Source organism: Mesoplodon densirostris, chromosome 6, assembly GCF_025265405.1.
Source record: "Mesoplodon densirostris isolate mMesDen1 chromosome 6, mMesDen1 primary haplotype, whole genome shotgun sequence".
Lineage (NCBI taxonomy): Eukaryota > Metazoa > Chordata > Mammalia > Artiodactyla > Ziphiidae > Mesoplodon > Mesoplodon densirostris.
Genome location: NC_082666.1, coordinates 36,730,564 through 36,757,680, shown reverse-complemented (window position 1 = coordinate 36,757,680; position 27,117 = coordinate 36,730,564). Strand labels below are relative to the sequence as shown.

Sequence of the window (27,117 nt, the reverse complement as noted above, 5' to 3'; positions counted from 1 at the left end):
TAACCACTTATTATTAGCATTTACTGATGGATCAAAAAGCATTAAGAAAAACAAGCAATTGTACAAAGTTTAAAAGTTAAGAGTGTATTCATAATGGATGCAGACACTTAAAGGATTATCAAGTGCTGCTTTAACCGAGAGCAGCTTCTCCAGAAGGGGCCTATTTGCAAGCCAAAGACAGAATGAAGAGATCGGCAGGGCCCACAGCTGAAGTCTTGCCATTGCCAGATAGGCGTGGCCTAATAATTCAACTGGATTCCCAGCTTCTCCATGGCCTTCATCACTGAAGATTTACTAGATGCTCACAGGGTGCCTAGCAGTGTAAAAGCAACACAGAAAGCAACCAAAATGAACACACCTTCCTTCTCTAGCAGCTTTGTCTCTGAACTTAATATCATTTCATCAAGGTGCTAAAAATTACATATTGAATACCACTATGATAAATTAAAAGAGGTTTCCCAAACTCTTCACAAGGACAAAGTGAGATTAGATTTTTTGTTGTATAATAGTTTTCTGAAGTAAAATAGAATCTGATTTGATTAAAAATGTATCCTGAAAAGCACACTTAGCCTTTTTTTTTTTTTTTTTTTTTGCGGTATGCGGGCCTCTCACTGTTGTGGCCTCCCCCGTTGCGGAGCACAGGCTCCGGACGCGCAGGCTCCGGACGCGCAGGCTCCGGACGCGCAGGCTCAGCGGCCATGGCTCACGGGCCCAGCCGCTCCGCGGCATATGGGATCCTCCCAGACCGGGGCACGAACCCGTATCCCCTGCATCGGCAGGCGGACTCTCAACCACTTGCGCCACCAGGGAGGCCCCACACTTAGCCTTTTAACTATGAAAACACCCAGGATTTTATTTTGCCCAGACCCACGTTTACTCTTTTTTTTTTTTTTAATTTATTTATTTTATTTTTTTGGCTGCATTGGGTCTTCGTTGCTGTGCACGGGCTTTCTCTAGTTGCGGCAGGCTGGGGCTACTACTCTTTGTTGCGGTGCGCGGGCTTCTCATTGCAGTGGCTTCTCTTGTTTTGGAGCACGGGCTCTAGGCCTGCGGGCTTCAGCAGTTGTGGTGCTCAGGCTTAGTTGCTCCACGGCATGTGGGATCTTCCCGGACAAGGGCTCGAACCTGTGTCCCCTGCATTGGCAGGCGGATTCTTAACCACTGCGCCATGGGGAAGCCCTATGTTTACTCTCTGATAGTACACTAAGGAAGACATTTCTTAGCACTTGGCTGGCTGTGTCAAAATTACCCTCCGGCAGTTTTTTTAAAAAGAGGATACTGGGCCCCACTCTTAAACTTCTGAATCAGAGTATCTGAGGGGATTCTGACATGTAACCAAGTTTATAAAATCTTGAGCTCTAAGATACCATTTAGTAAACTACTAAATTTTTTAAAAGTGTTTGCTTTCACACATAAAGATGCTACTCTATTATTTTGTGGGCTATGTATTCTAAGCAGTAATTTTTCTCAAAAGTGGTGATAAATTCATGCTGACTCAATAGCAAATTTCCTACCAAACGTTCTTTCTAAGACAGATTGAACATTTTTAAGCAAAGGAGGAAGGTTAATTATGTCCATGAGAAAATAACAAAGCTATGTGTTCTAAAAAATACAAAAAGTTGAGGACACAATTTTTTAGGTGTCTAACATACAGGGACTAAAGCTAAGGTAATGGGAAGGCCTGTTTGATTTACTTCCGTTGATAAGCATACACAAGTAAAAAGTGGAAATAAAATGTGTACAGTGCCTTGAGCACAATAATTACTGTTCACCTAATATATTGATATGTCAGCAAAAAGTGGCAGCACAGAATTTAGTGGTTGAGCACATAAGGACCAGGACTAAGGTAAATAAAGAAAGTTTAGCTAACAAGGTGAGATTTTTTTTTTCAAGTGAAGAAAAAGTTTTCTCAATAATTAAGTAGAGACCTGGATGGACCTAAGAGTCGGTCATACAGAGTGAAGTAAGTCAGAAAGAGAAAAACAAATATCGTATATTAACGCATATATGTGGACTCTGGAAAAATGGTACAGATGAACCTATTTGCAGGGCAGGAACAGAGATGCAGATGTAGAGAAGGGACGTGTGGACACAAGGTTGGGGTAGGATGAATTGGGAGATTGGGATTGATATGTATACACTACCACGTGTAAAACAGATAGCTTGTGGGAAGCTGCTGTATAGCGCAGGGAGCTCAGCTTGGTGCTCTGTGAGTGGGATGGGCGGGATGGGGGGGAGGGAGGTCCAAGAGAAAGGGGATATATGTATACATATAGCTGATTCACTTTGTTGTAAAGCAACTATACCCCAATTAAAAAAAAAAAGTAAAAGGGAAAAGCAATGTATATTTCCCTCATACTTTCTACCTATGGTTATTACATATTCTATCCAATATCTACCTCTCATGATGACCAAAATTGCCACCTTAGAGGTACTGAAATAATTAAGCAACTTTACAGCCACTGGTCTCCAGAGATCAGAATGGGATGGACACCATTCCTGCCACACCCTGAAACTTCTTCAAGGGTTGACTCTTAAGTCCCATAAAAAGTCAGCCATCCTCCCTACCAAAATGTTTGCTTGAGCCAACAAGAGGCAGACCTTAACAATGAAGATTAGAAAGGTTAAGTGACTTTCCAAAAAGTGTAAGTAACAATGAGCTTTCTCAGTCAGGCTTGCTCTAAAGAGTTCATTGTTTTTCCAAACATAGCGTAGTTTTATGCTTTTATAATGTATACTGTTTTACAGGTGTAAGTAAATATAGTGAAAGAATATGTTTATAAGTAATACAATTCCATAAAATATTATTAAAAATCTACTCTTGGCTTTTTCCTCAGCAAGAGAAACTCTGTAATATATAGTACTAGACATGTACTCAATGGGAAGAAAAAGGCTATACTAGGTTGTAGCAAAAACTTTTTCAGAAGTATATGGTGTTAGTATAAGTAAGGGAGGTATAGTTTACCTTTATCCAAATGCAAGATTTAAAGTTTTTGTTTTTATTGATTACACCTCTTAAACTTAATTTCAAATGAAAAACAAATACCTCCTGATTAGCCAGAGCGCAGATGAAACTCAATTCACTTTATCTAAAAAATGTTCAGACTCTTATTAAAGATACATCTTTCCCTTAGATGTTTCTGATATTAAAAATTATACCAAATTGGAGGTAGTATTCCAAGTGTTTTCTAAAGTATTAGATTTTAACCAAGAATCTTCATTTTTCAGCTAGAATCTCTGTTTGATCAACATTCAATTTGCTAGGAATTTCTGTACTTAAATAGTTAAATCACTCCCACTACACTGCAATTGGTAAAACATAAGATATTAAGTTGATTAAAAGTTTTTTTTTTTTTTTTTTTTTTTTTTGCGGTACGCGGCCCTCTCACTGTTGTGGCCTCTCTCCTGTTGCAGAGCACAGGCTCCAGACGTGCAGGCTCAGCCACCACGGCTCACGGGCCCAGCCGCTCCGTGGCATGTGGGATCTTCCCAGACCGGGGCATGAACCCGTGTCCCCTGCATCGGCAGGTGGACTCTCAACTACTGCGCCACCAGGGAAGCCCTAGGGTAAATTTTGAGTGAAAGATAGATGCTTCCTTTGAGTGAAAGGAAGATATTTTGTAAGAAAACTGCTCTGAATTCAAAGTTTTGATAAGTTATATCAAAAACTTACTTACTTTCAAGAACTAGGTAGTTTACATGGTTTTTCAAATTTATTTGGTAAAACACTAATCCTTCAGACGTAGTAGTTTTATTACATGTATTGTGCCGATCTTTCAATAATTGAACGTATTTTCAATCTTTTTAAATTCTTTATTGTCATCAGTGACAATAAAGAATCCAAGTATGGCACTGGACTTATAACATTTTAAACCTGTTCTATATTTGCAAAAAAGAAAAGAAAATCACAATTACTATAACCTCACTCTGTTAATAACTCTGATCACTCATTTTAAAATTCTTCATATGGCCAGAATTTACTAAAGTAAAGCCATCAAGACACTTTAGATGCAGATTACTGAATCCTCCTACTATGGCTGAATTTCTGCCTAAATGCCTTCTTCTATGCTGCTGTCAAATGAGTACTCGATTTTGTGAAAAATGAATTGTATTCATTTTTTTTATTCTTATATTTTTTCCAAGAATTTTTTCCCCCAAGGAATAAATATCAATATAAGGTGGATTTACAAGATATTTAAAGCATAGATATCTTTCAGGGCACTTAGTATAATAACAGTCTCACCAAAATTTAAACCGAGAAATTCAGAACAAGTGTCAGTAATAAATCTTCTTGCACATGTCTAAAATTAAATGAAATTTTAGAATTTCAATATGTTATATACATATTTCCAAATGGCCTATAAGGTTCCAAATCAAATAACAGAGGAAAGAGTTACATCCAGAACAAAAACGTTTCCATACTTTTATAAAACAATGTTCACGTTTGACAAATGGAGAATATTAAAGTGTGCTGGGCCTGGCAGTTACACAAATGTTCATTTCATGACTACATGCCTCCTTGATGACACAAACAACTCGTGTTCACACTCAGATTTGTGAGATTTCAGTGGTTTAACTTCAGTCTCCTGTAGAATTGCCATTGCTTTTGGTCTTTTAAAAAGCAAATACAGTGCAGTGAGATCAACATTTCCCTTTAGATTGCAGGTACTTTGCACTTTTGCTCTGCTTTCTAAATGTTCTTTTTACGCAGCTAACGATTCTTTTGTAATTAGAAAATAAAATTATGGGGCTTCCCTGGTGGCGCAGTGGTTGGGAGTCCGCCTGCCGATGCAGGGGACGCGGGTTCGTGCCCCGGTCCGGGAAGATCCCACATGCCGCGGAGCGGCTGGGCCCGTGAGCCATGGCTGCTGGGCCTGCGCGTCCGGAGCCTGTGCTCCACAACGGGAGAGGCCACAGCAGTGAGAAGCCCACGTAATGCAAAAAAAAAAAAAAAAAAAAAAAAAAGAAAATAAAATTATGAACTAAAAAAGAATGAAAACAAACTCTTGCATATAATGTTATTCATTTTTGTAATGTGTCAAAACAGCTTTCTCCTCAACCAAATAAATGTCTTAATGACATAACTTAATTGGAAAAAGAACTAAGTGAAAAACTAGAGCTCTGGAGATAATTCCAAACTGTATAAAAAAAAACTTCATTCAGAAGAAGAAATCAATTATTGATTCATCCCAAATGTTCAGAGTTAATGGATACATATGTTCCTGGGGTTATTTTAAGAAACTGTTTAAACCCACACTAACTTCCAAAACCATTTTAAATTCCATGACTATTATCTCACAAGAGCAGCAACATAAAAATTCCGTAACTAAGTTTTAAGAGTGGTTGAATAGGGAAAGGGGAAAGGGTTGGATGATGGTTAAAAAACTGAAATTTGTGAGATTAAGTTTCACAAGGATAAATGCATATGGTTCCACACTATGCTCTGAAATTTATTCATAATCAATGAAAATATTCTTTCATTCACAAAAATAAATTCTCCTTTACATTTACTTATATAAGGTGAGGCTTGAAAAACTTCCATTTTTCTTATTGCAAAGCTTATTTTACAATTAATTTTGTTTGTCTCATCCTTCCTGAATCATCAAAGGCCACTTTTTGCATTTTTAGTTTGAAAAAAAAATCAAGTACCAATCTTCTTATTTTTTCTAATTATATATTTAATTTATTGAAGATAATGCATGCATATGATTCAGATCTCTAAAATTATTAAATATATATACACACACAAAGTAGAAGAAATACATAATTTTCTGCTACAAATTAGCTTCAAATGCCTAGGCTCCAAAACTCCAAAAGCAATAATATAGCAACACTAAAAAATAACTGAATGATACTCATGTCTACATACTGAATAAGAGCTGAATTAAGGCTACCAGGTCCGTGTCTTCTGTTTCTTAAAAGAAAAGAAATAACAGCGTGAAAACCAGTCACCATGAGAAGTGTGGTGTGTAGATGTCATCTTCTTTCTCACTACTTGGGCGACATTGTTCTAAAGAAATAGGAAGGAAAGAGTCTCCGACTGGCAAAAATTATGGAAAAACTGAGGCAATGATGGTAAAAACTGAGGAAAGTGAGTAGAGACCACAGAGGGAAAATTAAACTGGACTGAAAATCAAGCAGGTAGAAATTCAGCCATATTTTCACAAGTAATCTACCACTGCTAGGACCTGCTTTCAAAAGCAGCGTCTCAAATAGGCAATTGAAAAAGTTGCCATAAAACTAAACACAAAAATTAAGGAATATTAAGTTTTCCTAAGAAACTAAAGGGAAGAAATAAAAAGAATATTCCCATCTCAAGAAAATTGAAGTCTCCAAGGAAGGAAGTACATTGAGTTTAGAGATAAACAGATTATATAGATAAAAGATATAAGCAATACAATTAGGTATTAAAACCCAGAAAAATCAAGACATCAAAAATTCGGTGTTTTGGGCTTCCCTGGTGGCGCAGTGGTTGAGAGTCCGCCTGCCGATGCAGGGGACACAGGTTCGTGCCCCGGTCCGGGAAGATCCCACATGCCACGGAGCGGCTAGGCCCGTGAGCCATGGCCGCTGAGCCTGTGCGTCCGGAGCCTGTGCTCCGCAACAGGAGAGGCCACAACAGTGAGAGGCCCGCGTACCGCAAAAAAAAAAAAAAAAAATTCGGTGTTTTTTTTTTAACATCTTTACTGAAGTATAATTGCTTTACGATGGTGTGTTAGTTTCTGCTGTATAACAAAGTGAATCAGTTATACATCTACATATGTCCCCATATCTCTTCCCTCTTGCATCTCCCTCCCTCCCACCCTCCCTATCCCACCCCTCTAGGTGGTCACAAAGCACCGAGCTGATCTCCCTGTGAAAAATCCGGTATTGATGAAGCTCCACCTTACCACTAATTCTAACCCCAAAAGTCAGATTCTCAAGGGGATTTATCATTAGTTCTAGCTGTCCTGCATCCCATTTCTGACCACTGAATATTGTTTTCTCACTTTCACTGCGACTCTCATGGAACAAGACTTTCATACTCAAACTACCGGGCACTTCACACTGTCTGCGTTCCAGGAGCTTTATTCAGGGATTTCTAATTCAGGTTGACATACAGGTAGTTAGAAAAGGAATTTATACCCCTTCCTCAACCCCGTTTCTGTCCTGTGATCACAACCACAACCACAACAACTACTACTACTATTACTACTACTACTACTACTAGAGCATAAATATGAGGAAGCCAACACCATCATGCATTTTTAATACCTTCACCTGATACAGTGTCAAAATTTCTCTCTAAGTGTTTATTATAAGAAAAAAAAAAGTACGGTCTAGCCCATTCCTATGAGTACAACACTGTTCTTACCTTGGGATAATCCAATTCAAAGAATGTTTCCAAGTTGTTGATTAGGTTAGGATCTATTCCTTTCAGTGGTTTCAGAAGAGACACCCCTGGGAGCTTGCTATATGGTTGTTTGTCTGTTGCCTTCTTGTTTAGGTGTAATCGGCTAAAAAGCAAATGATACATATATTAACATACATTTCTGGAGAATATATTAGGGCCAAATCTATATAAAGTATGTATCAAGCTACCAATAAATTACTGAATTCTTTTTTTAATTGGCATCTTTCGAAAGGGGTATCTGAAAATGAAAGAAAGTAGAACCAGGTAAGCTTCCAGTTGAGGAAAACCAGAACTAAGCAGAATGAATGTTCCAGTGAAGGCTGAAGCTTAAGACTGCTGTTTAGTGCTGTACTCTCAGAACCCAGAACAGTGCTAGGCCTGGAGCAGGCATTCAATAAATATCAGCTGAAGTAACAAATGACAGTGTTAGCCCACACATTAACTGACCTTCCTCCCAAATCGCCATCAAGGTGGCCAAAGAACTATAAACATAACAGGGAAAAAAAAAAAAAAAACCCTATTTGCACCAGAAAAATACGGAAGAGTAACCAGAAAAATCTGAGAACTTTCTATAACAAACAGTCCACACAACCACTGATTGAAAGAACTACCAAGCCAGCCTGCATGGCAAGCAAGAAAATGGGATAACTATCAGAACTCCCAATGTTCACTATCTCAGAATGGCAGGGATGGAATGGAGGGAAATTGAAGGTAAGAAAAAAAATCTCAATGATGACAGAAATGCCTATTAAGGACACTAGAAGATATACCAGTGTCACCAAATCACAGATAAGTTGGCCAAGGTTCTCAGCACTGCTCCATCCCATGGGGAATGAAGCACAGGGCTCCTAATGGGGGAAGCCATGCCAATTAGAGAAGAGAGAATGTGCTCCAATTCATGTCAGGTTGTCACGATAAAGAGAGGAGACACTCTTCAGCAGAGTGCTGAAGTTTCTAAAGGAAGTCACCAAGGGCGTCTTCCCTCCTTTTCATTAGCAAGTCTCCAAGCACTCAACAGTAATTAGAAGCTGGGACAATCACGGGGCCAACTGCAGGATATTTGAAGACACAATTCTTCCACATCTCTGAAATCAATGGCATCTTAGAGTTGCTGGCAGCCAGATGGCGGCCCGGACTTAATAGCATGAAAACCAACCCTTCTAGAAGATCAAGAAAACGCCAGTTATCAATGCATAGTGAAATATACTATTCATCTGGAAGTACACCAGTACCATCATCCACAGAAGTTAGCCACAGGCTCACTCCCCTAATTAAGGCAGGGGTGTGCTGCAGCAAACATCTCATGTTTCAGATAAGGTCATAAGCAGGGGTCCCCAACCCCCCCCGCCCTCCCCCCATCCCCGTCCGAGGCCCGTTAGGAACCAGGCGGCACAGCAGGAGGTGAGCAATGGGCAAGTAAAGCTTCATCCCGCGGCTCCCCATCGCTCGCATTACCGCCTGAACCATCCCCTCCCCCACCCACGATACATGGCATAATTGTCTTCCACCCGTCCCTGATGTCAGAAAGGTTGGGGATAGCTGCCAGAATGCATCTTTACGGAAAGAAAAGCAGGTTACTACCTACAGTGGAAAAAAATTTAAACCAACAAAAAATTTAAAGAACAGTGTGGTCTCAATTTTTCATCCATAACATCAAACGCCAGAAAATAATGAGCACCATCTACAGCAGTGCTGTTCAGTGTGGCAGTGGTTCACAAGTTGCTTTTTACTGGCCAGTGATGAAAAGAAATGGAGAGAAAGCATTTAGAAACTTTTATAGCAGTTTGACATTGCCATGCCATCCAAGCATATGGTCAGTCATTTATTTTCACTGTAGTTTACCAAAGTATCAATCCATGACAGATTGGAAAACTTTTAAAGAACTGATCCTTTGCAACAGATAGTTTGGAAAATATTGATCTACAGAGTTCATCTAGAGGGCTGGAAAGAGGTAAAACCATGATCTAAAATTTATATAACCACAAATATGACAACTATTCCATTTCTAACAAAATAGTAGACTAGATGTCCGGAGAAATCCACCCAGTACAGAACATCTAGATTGCCAGAAGGAAATGTTTATATTATATATTTAATTGGTTGAAACAGTTATGTATCCACATGGTTCAAATCACTAAAAATATTAACAGATTCATATAAAAAAGTCTCCCTGTCACTCCTGTCCCCCATCTGTCTTGTTGCCATCACCACCTCCCCAGCATTGTTAGTTTCTTACTTATCTTTCCAGAGATTTTAAAAAATGTATATTCAAGCCAAAACATACACACACGAAATTCTTACATAATATTTATAATTTTCTCTCCTCCTTCTTAATACAAGCACACCAAAAGCATGTTTTTAAATATATGACTAAACTGTTAGAAATAAAAGGAAAGCGTCCCAAGTCAGAAATGAGGAGAAACCCCTGAGTGAGTAGTGCTGGAGACAATACTTGCACTGGGATCATCTGTTGGTCCCTAGTGACCTAGAAATGGTGACAAGCCTGAGACAGGAATGATAGTAAATCTGTCTGAAGAACATTGAATAAATATGGAATCTCTTACAGGCAAAGTAGAAAACTTCTGGACCACAGAGGGAAGATGGGGATGCCGCCTATCTTGGATTCAGTCCGAAGCAAAATGGAACAAAAGCAAAAAGGCTCCCTGGAGAACACCTAACCACGTGGGTTTGGAACCCAGAATGCAAACTATAGGTGTTGCTTGAACAAAACCTAAGAGATGGAACAAGAGAGACCATCATATGTGACCACGAATATATGAAAAGAACTACACAACGTCTAGAAATGAAAATGGCGGTCACTGACATCAGAAGCTCAATAGACAGGTCATAGAGAAGTTGCATACCCACAGTTCAAAAGACAACTGGAGAACTGGAATCTAGATTTGAAGAAATTATCCAGAATGCAGCACAGAGAGAATGAGAGGCAACGACATTGAAATCATGAAAGGGTTTGAGACATGGAGGCTAGAATAAGAAGTCTAAAATCACAGTAATTTTAATCTACTGGTCCCATTGTATGCTCATTAAGTGCTATTAAACTGTAACAAAACATGCATGTGAGGTGATGACCAATTATGGAAAAACCTAGCCCACTAACACACTGCATTTGGCGAGGCTTTAGATGAAAAACAATGTTAATTTAAACTGTGCTAAACAGTGTAGCGTTGATCCTGTTTTTTCCTTCTTCCCTTTGTCTTCATTAAGACATTTTACTTTAAATGCTAATATAGATATACCTCCTATCCTTTCATATCAAGAATGCAGCATTTTATCAAAGATAGGCTGACCTGCCAAACAACAATGAAGTCCTCTCCAGGTTTACAGTGAAGCGAATTGATGATAAGTACTATATCTGAAATTTCTACTCAAAATCATCATAAGCGCAACTGTATCACAGGACCTTTAAAAAAATTCTCATTTGTGCCTCCTCCCAATATCTGTCTATCTATGTATCTAGTCCTCTCCCTCCCCCCCACCTCTCTAACATACAAACACACACACAATTTTCCCTCCACACCCCAAGGGGTCATCTTGTAGTTTGCCCCCTAGCATACAAGTATCTTACTTTGGAGAGTATTGTTTTGACTTATGTAATACAACTGACATAGCCCCTTGCTACAAATTACTTGAAATGCTTATCAAAAAAAAAAAGAATATCCATTAAGTCAACATGCGCACGCACACACACACAATCACATAGCACTCTGCTGTGCACACAGTGGTGCTCCATGACTACTCAGCGTTCCCTTATTGAACAAATCTATTTTGAGCCCAAATGTACACTAGGCATTATCCTATGCACTGGTGATACCATGATGAACAGACGGACTCCATACTGTCAAGGAGCTGTGGTTTAACGGGGGAGGTGCCCACATACAGAAGCTCTTCTTTTAAAACTCCTAGAGAGGCCAACAGAGCCAAGCTCTAGAGCAAGAATACCTACCTGAACTCTGCCTGCCACACACAGAAATGATGCCGATGGGAACCTTGGCCATGGCCAGTGTGTTGTAAACTAATTTGTAGTTTTCAAATTATGAACAACAGCCCATTTGCCTGGAATCTCAAAAGTGGCTTGAATGGTGAAGTCCCCCAAGTGGGCCAGTTTCATGAATGGCTCTGACAGGGTCTTGCAAGGTCTCCTGGTTTCAAAGCAGTTTTTATTTAAGTATCTCAGGTCAGGGTTTCTGCATTACCTAGGTGGCATGAACGTGAGCTTACTGCCCTGACACCTTGCACAGGATTTCCTGTGGGTGCCCGTTTCCAACCCTAGCTTGATCAGGTAACTTGCTTTCTTGCAGGATCCTGGGTACAGCGCTTTTTCCGTTTCAGCTGCTATACTGGGAATCCACCTCTACCTTCCCATCGTGCATTTGGCTTGAAGCCTTGACCTTTTTGTAGGGGAGCCAGGGAGTACTTTTTCTTGATATGTAACACATATAGTAAAGTCACATGTAAGTACACAGCTCAATGAATTTTCTCAAAGTGAAATACTCATGGAACCAGTACCCAGCTCAAGAAACAGAGTCTCACCAGAACCCCAGAAGCTCATGAGTGTGCCCTTCTACTAACTACCCTCTCCTCAAGGTAACCACATCCTGACTTCAAACACCATAGACTAATTTTGCTGGTTCTAAAATTTATCTAAATGGAGCCCCGGAGCACATACTCTTTTGTGTCTGGCTTCTTTTACTTTACAGCATGCTTGTAACCGCCATCCTTGTTGGTACAGTTATAGTTCATTCAGTCTCACAACTGCATAGTATTCCTTGTATTAATATACCACACTTTATCTACTTTCTGTTGATGGACCACTGGGTTGTTTCCAGCTTCCGGTTATTACAAATAGTCTGCGACTTTGTCTCTGACTTTACATAAGTATAAAAACCCCTGGCTTCCCCTTTCTCACGCCTCAGGACTTCAACTTTTGGACAATATGAAGAAGCAGGAACTGGATTTACTCTCCCACCTGAAACAAACAAACAAACAAAAAAAGCAGACAAAAAATAGGAAATGTTTTTAAAGATACTGAATATCAGGTAAAGAAGTGATTCCTAAGACATGAAAAACGAATGAGGTGAGTCCTCCAATTGCCTCAGCTTACTGTTCTGAGACAATTTCCAGGCCAGGAGACTCCTGTTTTTTTTTTTAAATGTTTAGTATACAAAACACCCACAGGCAGAAATCACAACTTACTGGACCATTCCAGAGCCTCAGAATCTGCATTTTTACAAACATCTCAAATGATTCTGATGCAGGCTAGCAGTGAACCACACTTGAAGACACACTACAGTAGGCTGTCAAGTCTCTAGGGTCCAACACAATAGTATGTTCACAATTTTTAAAAATGTTAAATAAATGAAGAGTAAAAAATGGTTGGCTAAATAGAGCTGGAAGGTATGGTTAGTCTAGAGATGAAAACATGGGAGTCACCCACAGTTTGGTAAATACATAAGCTCTCCCAGGGGGAGCATGCCATTAGCAGGTGGCCACAAATCAATATACTAATATTACAGAACCAGTAATGCATGAGGGAGACCAAGAGTGAGTGACCAGGAGAGTAGAAAGAGAGCCAGGAAGAAAGTGAAGTCACAGAAGGGTTTATTTGGCTGGGCTGTTTTCTTTTTGACAGGGTTCAAGAAAGAAAAACATTGAATGCTGTCGAGAGCACAAGATAAGAACTGAAATGTCCACTGGATTGAAATGTCCACAGAACTGAAATGTCCACTAGAATGTGTGAACACTGGTGACCTCAGAGTACTCTGGGCAAGGGGCAGGTAGATAAAAATGGTTAAGAAGCAAATGAATGAGAGGTGAGCTGTGATAACAGTGAATAAACACTGGTTTCTCCTGAAACCTGACAGTGAAAAAGAGCCAAAGAGTAACTAGATGGAGAAGGTTTTTTCAGTTTAATTTTTAATTATTTTTAGCTTTTAATCCTTGAGTATATATGGTCAGGGGAAAGAGCTAGTCAAAAGGTAAATAGAGAAAAAATAAAAATAATTAATGGCATGATAGGATCCACAGTGCGAAGTAGGAGTAAAGGTAATGTGACAAGGATGAAGGTAAAATGGTGAAGATGTAGAAGAGGTGCTGCCAGTCACGGGTGTCAGGGCTATAAACAGAAACAAAGTATTGCCAGATACCAGCGTAGGCTTAGCTGAGATTTGAGACCATGAATGTGTAGTAATACCAACCCACGTGGCTGCGTGATTACCTCTGCAAGATTCTGAAAGTTGAGAAGCTGTAAATTATGAGATGGATACAGGATAACAGGGCAGACTGATATGAGGGAAGGCAAGGGGCAAGATAACGAAGTGATGAATTGTAATGGAGAGTTAAGTGAAACCAAGAGGTAAGCAGGTAGAGGCCATACCTGTCGATAAATTGCCTAGAGCAGCTGCTCTCAGCCTTGACTGTACATGAAAATCACCTGGGGAGGTTTTTTTTGTGAAAATTCCTGATGCCCAGACCAAATAAATCTGAATCTCCTGAATTGAGACCCAGGCAGCAGCATGCTTTAAAAAAAAAAAAAAAAAAAAAAAAAAAACCTCCCCGGTGACTCCAAAGTGCAAAGTTGAGACCCATGGACCTAGGAAGGCTAGATTAACAGAAGAGGGCTGAGATGGAAACTCTCAGAAAGATCAGCAGTTATGGGATGGACGGAAAACAAGGAGCCTGTAAGGAGCCATACAAGTGGCACGAGCATGGGGAAGAGTTGTAGAAGAGAGAAAGTAGGGGCTCTCTCCCTAGTGATCTAAATGTTGCCAGGTATCAGAAACTTAAGATTCATAGCAACTGGAGAAATTCCCATACAGATTACCCTATCCCTATGGACTACTTCTGGGGTTATTTTTAGGTTATCACTGGCAGTGTATATAGCATACTGGTTTAAGAGCCAGGACTGGAGGGCAACTGCCTGGATTTCTGTACCAGCTTCACAGCTAACTAGTTGTGTATCCTTGGGCAAGGTACTTCTTTATCTCAAGTTGTTGTTGTTGTTGTTGTTGTTTAAAGTGTGAATAACAGTACCTACCTCATAAAGTATTGATAGTTGTGAGAAACAGATGAGATTAAGCCACAAAGTAAACATTCAGTGATAGCTATCACTGGTAATTTTTTTTCAAAAACTGCTAATTTTAAGGACATTTTCCACTAAATGTAACTTCTCTGAGTTACCATAGTTCTGATAAGAGATTTAGAGATATCAAACATTGATGCGACATATAAACAAAAAGGAAGGACTGGAAATTCATAGATTTAAAGATTATTTCATATATATTTAAAGATTAGACCATTATGTTGGTTTTCTTTTTTTTAAAACATCTTTATTGGAGTATAATTGCTTTACAATGTCGTTAGTTTCTGCTGTATAACAAAGTGAATCAGCTATACATATACATATATCCCCATAGCCCCTCCCTCTTGTGCCTCCCTCTCACCCTCCCTATCCCACCCCTCTAGGTGGTCACAAAGGTTGGTTTTCTTTTTAAACATAAAGTCAACTCTTATGTATTACTAAAGATTAAAGGGGGAAAAGGGAATCATCAAAAGTCTCAAATCATGGTTAAAACAGAATAAGTCAAAACATGGGATAAAACATTTAATGTCAAGTTTAAATTATATCCAATATTTAAGCTAAAATTGTATTCAAGGTTTAAATTACACTCAAAATTTAGGAGCCAATTTAAAGTTCTATAGGTGTCATCTAAAAGTATAAAAACAATGCAAGTATGAGAGTGAGAAGCATTAAATGTCACAAATTATTATTGCCCCAAAATGACCTGTTACTGTTTTCTTAGGTGAGCTCTCCTTAAGACTATTAAATGGGTTCTCAGTTGGGCAGAGGTACTGCACAGTCCTGGCTTCTCGAAATCCCTCTATCCTCAGAGCCTGGCTCAAAGTGTTGGATTCTGTAGCCACATGAATCCCCCCCTTCCCTTGGCTCTGCTCGAGGGAGAGACTGTCACCCTCAGAGCTGAGAGGCAGAGGCAAGATAATTGCCCAATGCAGCAAGTACCATGTACAAAGCAACTACTGGTTACTATGTAATCCAATCAATACCACCGTCTTTCATGAAGATATTTTCAGGCATTCCAACGTGGACTGTATTCTGTTTTGTTGACCATTAAATCACCACGCCTAACACAGTCCCCAAAGCAAAGACTACAATGCAGCCTTCCTCCCGGGAGTCCAGGCCTGAGAGAAAGCCCCTCCCCGCAGCCCCTAATACCCGGCAAGCTCTCAGTCAGTGGCAGCATGTCCAGGCACCAGGACCAGCAGATCCACAGTCTGGGATTTTAATACTTTTCTTAGTTCTCTTGAAACAGAGTCTCCCCTCCTAACATGTATGTCCATTTGATTTTCAGAAATTTGATTTTATTACATTTTCAGGAACACATTAGGTAAAAGAGGAATGAACCTCTTATATACTAGCCAATGGTTTTGATTGGCTTCATTTTTGAAGAATAAAATGATCCTGAAACTAAGGGAGCAATTGGGGAAGACAAGAAAGCAGGGTAAATTTTCAATACGTGTCATTTTCCAAAGGAATTATTTCTAAAGTACACTTGAAATTGAGAGCTGCAGTCAAAAGAAAAAAAGAAAATCGAATTCATGTAATTAAGCCATGTCACTGTCAAAGACAGGGAGGGGCAGATGCTCACAGCACGCTGCTGCAGGGCTGTACCTGCCAGCTGCAAGGACAGGGAACAGAAGGGTAGGTACCATCTGAGGTGCTTTCTCAGAGTAAGAGTGACTTCAGTCTAAAAGGTCACGAGAGATGAATCACGGGCAAGAAAGACAGGCCTTCAGGGTCCTGCTTTCCGTTGCGAGCTAGAAGGACATCTATTCAGGGAACACTTCAAAGAACTCCAAGGGATGGTAAGGAGTATTCAGGAATATTCTGCTGGACTTTATGGCTGCTTTGGCTTGATGAACCTTCATTGCCTCTCTGCATAAGGGTTTCCAACTTGTGAGCTGATAGGATGGCCTTGTTCTTCCTGGTTGATTTTTATTTCCTAACATCTCAGTCTCTAAAATTGTTACTGTCCTTTCCGTCATTTTAATTAATTGTTTTATCTTTCAAATCTTTTAGTCTCCTCTCTGCCCCTACTCACCAGTTTATTTAATGGTTTGCACCATTTTAAAATGACTTATTGTACAGTTTTGTATTCGGATTGAGTTCTGAGTGGGAGGGGGGCCTGGAATGAAGGGAAACTTCTGGGAGAGGGCTGGCTGTGCTCGTCCCCTTCTGTCAGCCCCTTGCAGCAACCTTAAGACAGCGCTACACCTCCCAGAAGTGAGGCACAAGAATCTTCCTAGAAGCTTCTAAGGGAGAATATGGATTCCTTGAGGGCAAAGGTTCACCTTGCTCAACAGTCCCAGACTGTGCTGTGCAATTGAGCTGAACCAACTTACCTGACATTGGGAGTTTTCTCCTCTGCTCCATGCTATCAAGGTTGTTAATATTTCATGTAAAATTAAGTTGATTGATTGATCAGCAGATCCCCTACTTCATATAGTCCATGCCAGCAATTCCCAATGATAAAAGGCTTCTGTTGTTGTTGTTAGCTACGATTGTGCCCTGGAAGGCTGTTACTTTGTTTAATAATCAGTATGTGTCATGACTAATGTTATCTCCATATAGCACCTATCTTGTCAAAAATGGTACTGCAGCAAAACGGGCTTCATCAGCAACACAAAGCATACCTGGTACAACATTAACTTTGTAGACACAAGATTCCCCAGAGGACACAGAACAACCAATAGTGAGTTAGCTTTATAGGAAAACACAAACTAGTTCCAATGGACAACGGACTTGTACACTACAAAACACAAAAGATTCCATCACCATAAAAAACAAAGAGGAGATCTTTATTAATTTTGCTCCCCCTCCCTCCCCAAAAAACTCCACTCACTCACCCTTTGGTGACAAGAGTCAGCTTTAGTGTATGGGAAATAAGTAGATCAAGGTATTTTGCTAACAGCAACTAATGGCTTTGCATTTCCCAAAGGGCAGATCTAAGTGTAAAGATTATGATGGCACGACAGGTATTCCCTTTGGAAAACCTTGGGGGGAAAATTCAAATCTAACAAATGATTTGTGGGTGAACATGTTATTGATACGGCCCTGTTTCTATCTGAACCACGATTAGTTAGAAATAGTGAGATAAAGATTCCATTTGGTCCAAGTAATTTCACTGGAGACCATGGCCACTGAATGCATCCCAAATTCTGTCCATCTACCTCAAATCACAATGGCCAAACGACACTAAGTTAATGATTGAGCAAGAATCCCACCATTACCACTGGAAAAAATTCAAAGATGATTCATTCGACATGCAATAATTGAGTGCCAAGTAGCAATGAAGATACAATAGTAAGACACCTCCTTAAGGCAAGGATATACAATGGAGAAAAGACAGTCTCTTCAATAAATGGTGCTGGGAAAACTGGACAGATACATGTAAAAGAATGAAATTAGAACACTCCCTAACACCATACACAAAAATAAACTCAAAATGGATTAAAGACCTAAATGTAAGACTGGACACTATAAAACTCTTAGAGGAAAACATAGGAAGAACACTCTCTGACATAAGTCACAGCAAGATATTTTTTGACCCACCTCGTAGAGTAATAGAAATAAAAACAAAAATAAACAAATGGGACCTAATGAAACTTAAAAGCTTTTGCACAGCAAAGGAAACTATAAACAAGAAGAAAAGACAACCCTCAGAATGGGAGAAAACATTTGCAAAAGAATCTACAGACAGTGGATTAATCTCCAAATATATAAACAGCTCATGCAGCTCAATATTAAAAAAACAAACAACCCAATTCAAAAATGAGCAGAAGACCTAAATAGACATTTCTCCAAAGAAGACATACAGATTGCCAAGAAGCACATGAAAAGCTGCTCAACATCACTAATTATTAGAGAAATACAAATTAAAACTACAGTGAGGTATCACCTCACACTGGTTAGAATGGGCATCATCAGAAAATCTGCAAATAAATGCTGGAGAGGGTGTGGAGAAAAGGGAGCCCTCTTGCACTGTTGGTGGGAATGTAAGTTGATACAGCAGCTATGGAGAACAGTATGGAGGCTCCTTAAAAAACTAAAAATAGAATTACCATATGACCCAGCAATCCCACTACTGGGCATATACCCAGACAAAACCATAATTCAAAAAGACACATGCTGTGACTTCCCTGGTGGCACAGTGGTTAAGAATCCGCCTGCCAATGCAGGCGACATGGGTTTGAGCCTTGGTCCAGGAAGATCCCACATGCTGCAGAGCAACTAAGCCCTTGCACCACAACTACTGAGCCTGTGCTCTAGAGCCCGCGTGCCACAACTACTGAAGCCCGTGCACCTAGAGCCCATGCTCTGCAACAAGAGAAGCCACCGCAATGAGAAGCCCATGCACCGCAACAAAGAGTAGCTCCCACTCGCCACAACTAGAGAAAGCCTGTGCACAGCAACAAAGACCCAACACAGCCAAAAATAAATAAATTAATTAAAAAAAAAAAGACACATGCACCCCAATGTTCACTGCAGCACTATTTACAATAGCTAGGTCATGGAAGCAACCTAAATGTCCATTGACAGACGAATGGATAAAGAAGATGTGGTACCTATATACAATGGAATATTACTCAGCCATAAAAAGGGATGAAACTGGGTCATTTGTAGAGACATGGATGGATCTAGAGACTGTCATACAGAGTGAAGTAAGTCAGAAAGAGAAAAATATCGTATATTAACGCATATATGTGGAATGTAGAAAAATGGTGCAGATGAACCAGTTTGCAAGGCAGAAATAGAGACACAGATGTAGAGAACAAACATAGATACCAAGGGGGGAGACTGAGGGCAGGTGGTGGTGGTGGTATGAATTGGGAGATTGGGATTGACATATATACATTAATGTGTATAAAATAGATAACTAATAAGAATATGCTGTATAAAAAATAAATAAACATGTAAAAAAAAAAAAAAGACACCTCCTTACCCTCAAAAGCTTATAATCTAAGTGGGGAAAGAGACAATGGAACACCTATTTGTTTAGATGGGTAAATTCAAGATACTGTGGAAGGACATAAGAGGGGGTGCCAGTTCCAATAAAGAGCTAAAAGTCGACAATGACTTGAATGAGTAGGAGTTAGTAAAACAAAAAGGAAGGAGGGGAGGGAAGGAGGGAGAGAAGGGGAAAAAAAGGAAGGAAAGAGAATTCTACAGAAAATTACATTGCATATTCAAGGGAAGGCCAGTAATTCAGTGTTGCTGGAGAAACAGGCACAGGGGATGGCTCAGCTCCTACAGAACTATACATGTCTTGTTAAGGAATCTGAATTTTAAACTGAAGGCAGTGGGGAACCATGGTAAGGTTTTAAGCACATGATCCAAGATTACTGCACCAGAAAGATTAGGTTACAATAAGAAAAATAAAGTAGATAAGGAGCAAAGCTGTAGGTAAAGATACCAGAGAGTAGAGAGAGTTCAATAATCTAGGGCAGAGATAACATGTACTGAACTAATAATGTAGGTAGGAAAAGGGAGGAATGATGAATCAAGAGAATCATCACTAAATATTAAAACTGAATTACGATTTCCTTTTTGCTTTTTAAGCTATCACAATATAGTCCAATTCTGTATCTACCCCAGGCTCAGGTTCAAGGGGCTCAATTGCCTTATTCGTGCACCCAAAAGTGGTTCTGGTAGCAATGACCCTGACTGACGAACATCTGTCCAAAGTCCAAGTGCATCCTCAGGAATAAACCCAGAAAATAAGCTCTCAATTTACATTCTACTAAGGCTCAGAACATCAATATATTAATGAATTTAAGGCAAAAAAAAATCATATTACCTAAAAATAATATTTGAAATGCTAAAATTCACATTAAAAACACAATTACTTTCTAACAGGAAGTTTATCACAGTTATCCTGATACAGTGAGTATTTAAACTCCATTCAAAAGCTGTGCAGGGCTTCCCTGTTGGCGCAGTGGTTGAGAGTCCGCCTGCCGATGCAGGGGACACGGGTTCGTGCCCCAGTCCGGGAAGATCCCACATGCCGCGGAGCGGCTGGGCCCGTGAACCATGGCCGCTGAGCCTGCACGTCCGGAGCCTGTGCTCCGCAACGGGAGAGGTCACAACAGTGAGAGGCCCGCGTACCGCAAAAAAAAAACAAACAAACAAAAAAAAAAAAACAAAAAAACAAACAAATAAAAGCTGTGCAGCAGGTATAAAAGTTGTTATACTAGAAAAATTAGGAAAGGCACAATTAACTTGAGAAAAAATCTTCAGGAAAAGGACCTCTGCTTTAGTAGAGGGCAGTTAATATTTATGGATACAAGAAGTATTTCCACCGTACCCTGGCACCTCCAGTCAATAGAAAAGATAAAGCCTATCACTAAACATTAGGATACCATGTGTAGAGGGGAAAAAATGATAAATCCAAGGAGGGAGAGGGATGGGGGAGTGAGAGGAGAAAAAAGCAAGGTGTCTTGCTTAGATACTCTTATCTAGCAGTATGGCTCCTAACAGCTAAACAGGGAAGAAAAGAGCAGCCCCCAAGCTATCAAACCACACTAGCTCTCAAAAAAGGAAAAAAATCCATAAAGATCACTTAACCAACTCCGCCTACAGAGGATATAATCATTAGTTTTTGTTGTTGTTTGTTTTGTTTTGTTTTAGGAAAAAATAATCTTCAAAATAAGAGCCCTGAATTTCAAATGCTCTAATCTGAATGTTATCTTTAACATTATAGGGGAATTCCCTGGTGGTCCAGTGGTTAGGAGTTGGCGCTTTCACTACCACGGGGCTGGGGTTCAATCCCTGGTCAGGGAACTAAGATCCCGCGAGCCATGGCGGGGCGAGGGGGAGACATTATAGGCAAAATCCCACAAACCTCTGCCGTCTAAAATATGTTATGAAATGATTAGGCATCAGTCGATACTAAATCTGGAAAGGAGAAAAGCAGTAGGTAGAGATACCAGTGAGCAGAAAATATTGAAAATAATGGTTCTCTAGTTTATAAATCATCTCAATTTTTTAAATTGTAGGCATATAGGAACTGTAAGATATTTATGAAATTGGAGCAAAAAATTTCATTGAACAATTGTTCACTGTATTAATCACATTCAGCTCCATTTTTAAAATACAGGCCAATACTTAGCTCTTTACCTCATTTTAAGAAGTTACAATACAATAGAACATTGAATCTAAATTAACTAGATACCATTATACACTGTATTTAATTTTTAAAAAATAACCACTGGTTTTAAAAAAGAATGTTTTATCGTTTTTCTCAGCAATTTCACTACAATGTTTGTATTACTAAAACATTTTTAAACATTAGTAGCTCACAAATTATGCTCCTTAATCTGACGACCAGATATGGAGGCATATAAGGTTTTGAAAATAGGCTCCATTTCCACCAGTTGCAGGCACAAGGTTTTAGGAGAGAACCAATATATGATTATTTTATTTATACCTTACCTCACTTAAAATGATTTGAGAGGACACAGAACACCTGTTCAGAAAATATATTCTTCAATAAAATACAGAATGCTTAGCACAATATTTTAACCACAATATCATTGCCAATGTTCTTTAACCTTGCTTGTCAAAATGTGGAGATTATCAAATTTGCAATTTTAAATACAGAAGAGAAAAGGAGAGGACAAAACCTTAGGGCTCTGCTTGAAAACAACTCACTAAATTGGGAAGTATCTTTACTTCAATAAGAAAGGAATCAAATCAAACATGTAAATCATTTTGATGGTGGGATGAGATGAAAAGAACTTAATTTTTTAAAAGGCAAGATTTAATTTATACATAAATTAAACTGTTGATTTACTTTATGTTCAGTTATCCATTTCAGAAAGAGAAGATTCCTACTCATCTGTTATAAAAAAATTGCATTTTCTCTATTCTATTTTCACATAACTTTTCTGAATCCTGTTACTGTCAATATAAAAGGTAACTTTATGGGGCATTGGAAAAGAAATACAAAGACTCTTTACAGTATCTTAACTAAGCTAAAGTTTGTACTAGTCTCAAAAACTAGAAGTATTTTAAGTAAAAAAGTATTTAAGAAAATTCTGCAGTTTATCATGGAGCACAAAATAATTTAAAACTATTCTGGAGTTGTCACAGTCTAAGAGTATAAACATTCCCAGATGGTTATTTGAAGTATTAAGCTACATCACCAGTGTGAAAGAAGTGTGACTTTATCATTATGTATACATCATAGAGGGAAGGGGATCCATCATGGTCCTATGTTGAAAGAAGTCAACTTTCTTCAAATCAAGCTGTGAATTTAACAATTCCAATTTAAATACAAGATTACTTAGTGTCTGGAAAAAAAAAAAAAGGTTCTAAAGTTCATTTTTAAATAAAAATGTATAAAAAGTTAAAAATTTGCAAAAGAATAAGGAGGGGCTGGCCTCGCCAGTAATATGGTAATAAAGGTAATAATACTTCATTCATTAAAATAGTGGATACTGGTACACTTTGTAAGGGTAAAGTGTAAAAAAAAGAATCTAAGAAAACTCAAAATACTAAAAGAAAAACAGATACTTACTATATAATAGTTGGGGGAAATGGAGAAGATAAAAAATTTTACCAGTCAGGAAAAAAAAAAAAAAAGACTTGACTACCTAAAACACACAGGTACACACTTTTTCTCCATGCTAAATACATGTACAAAGTTGAAAGACAAAAAAAACCAAAACCAAAACAAAACAAAAAACAACAACCTGGGCAAAAACTGCAACATATCACAGAAGAACAATCTTCCGATTAAAAAGATTAACACAGCAATACACTGCAGCACAGGCAAAAGATTGAGTATGAAATTTACAACTAAATGTAACTAGTATTAAATATATGAAAAACATTCAGTGGAACTAGTAATTAAAGAAATGAAAATAAAAAACAGAAAACAGTAAAAAGCCTGATACTTAGTAAGGGGAAATGGGGACCATCATACAGTGTTACAAGGACTATGAATAGATACAACCTTTCTATAGAGCAATATGTAATAAAGTTTAAAATGTGCACCACTTCTGGCCCAATAATTCCTCTTTCAGAATGTAAACTAAGGAGATCATCTCTCCAAGATGTAAGCATATGAATTCATCACCATATTGTTTGTAATCTTGACAAATTGAAAATAACCTAAATGCCCATCAATAATAACAATGAATACATATTAGTACCTCATAAACAAAAATGTCATGCATCTATTAAAAATGATGGAGAGATCATAGATTTCTTTTTTTTAATTAATTATTTTTTTATTTTTTGGCTGCGTTGCTCTTTGTTGCAGTGCACGGGCTTCTCACTGAGGTGGCTTGTTGTGGAGCACGGGCTGTAGGTGAGTGAGCTTCAGTAGTTGTGGCATGCGGGCTCAGCAGTTGTGGCTCGCGGGGTCTAGAGCGCAAGCTCAGTAGTTGTGGCACATGGGCTTAGTTGCTCCGTGGCATGTGGGATCTTCCCCGACTAGGGATCGACCCCATGTCCCCTGCATTGGCAGGCGGATTCTTAACTACTGTGCCACCAGGGAAGTCCCTCATACATTTACTGACATGAGAAAATTACTCAAGACATTTTACATGGACGCTCCATGTGAGCAGGGGCCCTGCATGTATTGTTCTTCAATCTTATTTCCAGCACCTAGAACAGTGCCTTGTATATACAAAAGAGCTTCCCAGAAAGTATTTATTAAATAGATGAATTTTGAGGCTGGTGAAAGAACAACCATAATATGACCCATTTCTCTCTCCCCCCTTACCTCCCTCCCTTCCTTTCCCTCCCACCGCAGAAATATAATTGGAAGGATAGTCACAAAAGGTTGACAGGTAATGGAGTTTTGGTGTGTGTGTTGAACTTTCTTCTTTCTTCCTCTCTGTACTGTCTAAATGCTCTATACAGTAAGCATGTTTTATTTTTATGATTGGAAAAAGTGACAAAATTGTTTTTTAAGAACTCATATATTTAAAATGAACTCCAGAATGTCAGTGCCTACAGCTCACAAACTCCAAAACCTAAGATCAACAGTGTCCAAGAAGCATTTTTCTTTCATCTTCAAAGAAATATCAGTATGCCTTGTACAATGTAGCATCTTTCTCCAGTACCAGGAAATGCCACACTACACTAATAAAATGCAGCATGTCCAAAAGGAAAAAGCACACTTTTTCTGTAGTGAAAAGGAAAAAAAACTATAAGTAATTAATTTCTTAAAGTTCTCCCCTCTCTTCTACTAACATATACCTTATTCTAATGGGTGGTAAACATCACTATGCACCATCATCTTTTTGGGGGTCTAAAAATCCAGTGAATCCAAGAGTAATGCACTCTATGCCAATTCTTTCATATCCTCATGAAGGATAAAGACATTTTAAAGACATTTGAACAACTGAAATATCAAAAGTAGCTACACACTCTATGTCATATTCATCCATTACCCGGTTTTATTTTATTCATAGTCTTTATCACTATCTGAAATAACCTTATTTGGAATTTTATTATCTGTCTCTCCCTTCTGGAATGTAAGATCTTTGAGGACAGGAATTCTGTCGTGCTCGCCACTGTGTCCCCAGTGAAAGGCATCTAATGAAAAGGTGTGTGTGTGGGGGGGCACATCTAAACAAGATAATAAATAAGGAATTGGGAAAAAAAAAAGGAAAGAAAACCACACTGAAATGTACAAGCTGACATGACTCAAGACTACAACGCCAGCTCAGACATTTGGTGGACATTTTTCAAGGTGGACAGGTGCTTCACACCTATCTAAGGACACACAGCTCTTCCAGGAAGAAGAAAATCCACAGGGAGGTCTCCAGGTGGCTGTGTGCAGCTCACCGAAGAGTGGAAACGATCATCACCATAACAGAAACGTGGCCCAGGTCGAGGGAAAAACACAAAACAAAACACAATACACCATACATCTTGGCCCAGATGAAAAATCACACGAATCCCCAACACAATCAAACCAAGCAAGCAACCTTCCGCCTGACACGTAAAAAGAGCATAGTCTCCTTTCTCCTGGCTGTGCAGTCGCCTGAAGCCCAGTCATCCCCTCACTCGCCACTTTTCTCTTCCAATGAACCCCCCGCCCTAGCTGATGCACAGGGAGAGGGAATGGGAGGAAGAGTCTGAGAATTGGCTTTCTCCACCCCCATCCGATCCCAATCCCCTCCAAAGCGAAATTCCTCCCACCCTCGCCTGTCCCCAGGCCTCGACCCCCGCCACGGGCTCCTCCAGCTGCCCCTCACTCACGTGTAGATGATGGCCATGAAATGCATCAGCCACAGCACCAAGAAGAGGACGAACCCGAAGACGGCCATTCCCTCCAGGGCCAGGTCCAGCAGCGCCATCCCCCGGCCTGGCCCGCTCCGGCCGCCGCAGCGGACAGCGCTCCCGCAGGAGGACAGGGTGGGCGCCCGGCGCGGGGTCGCAGAAGTGGAGAGAAAGGTGGCGAGAGGAAGGGGCGGAGGGGGGGTGGGGGCGGAAGGGGCGGGCAGGGCCTGCGCGCCCCCGCCCGCGCGCACTCGCTCGCGCGCTGGCCTGGGCGCGCTCGCGGATGCAGGCGTTGCGGTGGCCGGACTCAGTGGGCAGGGCGGCCGTGGCCCCGCGCTCCGACTCGTCTCTCCACCCCCTCGCGGACGCCGGCCGGACCCCACACGCCTGCGCCTCCGTCGCCGCCGGGCTCCGGGCAGCGAAGCTCCGCTCCCTGCTTTGCAGCCGCAACTCCGCGTACTAATCGAAACCGCCGGCTTGCGCCCAGACTCCCCGGCGCACCCAGCCCCGCCCCGCCCCAGCCCTCCGGAACCGCGCCCTCCCCCACCCGCCTCCGAGGGGCGGTGCGCGCCGCTCCTCTCCGCCCACCCTGCCGCCCTCGCGCCCGTGGCGTCACTGTCGTGAGCGCGCCCCTGGGAGACTTCTCCAGCTGGACGTCGGCAGGGTTTTTCCCCACCTCCGGGCTCAGGCCTCCGCCCACCTCTCAGTGACCGGCGGAGGCTACCCGGGCGGCCAGCACTGCAGCCCTGGGCCGGCCTCCGTCGGCGGAGCGGGTCCCTGTATCCAACTCGGAGGACCCTTTCCCTTTGTCCGGTTCAGGTGTTCTAGGGCGCCCCAGGAAAAGACCCGGGGTTCCAGGCAGCCCCCGAGTTGTCTTCGCAGTCCAACTTCCAACGCTGTGTTCGCAGCCGCTGCGCCGGGCATTACTTGGAGCGGCTCAGGCCCTCCTCCAAGACACGTTCCTGGGCGCGAGGGTGTCCCATTGCCTTCCTCCCTCGCTGGTTCTAATGCTGTGGAGTCTTGGATCACAACGGACCGAGAGTAAAATAATCTCCTTGTGCTTCGCAGATCTCTAAGCACCTTAGAGGCAGCGTGTAACATAAAAGAAATTCTCAAACTCAGAATGTAAAGAATCAGTTAATACTGACGTCCTCAAAGACTACTCCTGCCCAATACTGTAGCCATAGGTGGGCATTGAGCGCTTGAAATGTGGCTGGTAGGAATTGAGATGTATTGCGAACGTAAATCATACACCTGATACCGAAGACCACCTCATTTATTTTATATTGATTACATGTTGAAACAATATTTTGATATACTAAGTTAAATTATTAAAATTATTTCACTGTCTTTGCTGTTGTTCTACTTTTTAAATTTGGTTAGCTACTAG

At 40.4% G+C, this 27,117-nt stretch overlaps 1 protein-coding gene across 1 annotated transcript in view; it reads right to left on the bottom strand.

Moving 5' to 3' along the window:
- The window catches only part of UGCG (UDP-glucose ceramide glucosyltransferase), a 37,492-nt gene extending 11,277 nt beyond the window's left edge, over positions 1-26,215 (bottom strand). Inside the window, exons 1-2 of the mRNA XM_060100851.1 lie at positions 25,707-26,215; positions 7,355-7,496 (exon numbers count right to left, since the gene is read on the bottom strand). Coding sequence (XP_059956834.1) covers positions 7,355-7,496; positions 25,707-25,804 — 240 coding nt within the window. The 5' untranslated portion in view covers positions 25,805-26,215. The remainder of the gene's footprint in view (positions 1-7,354; positions 7,497-25,706) is intronic.
- Positions 26,216-27,117: the final 902 nt, after the last annotated feature.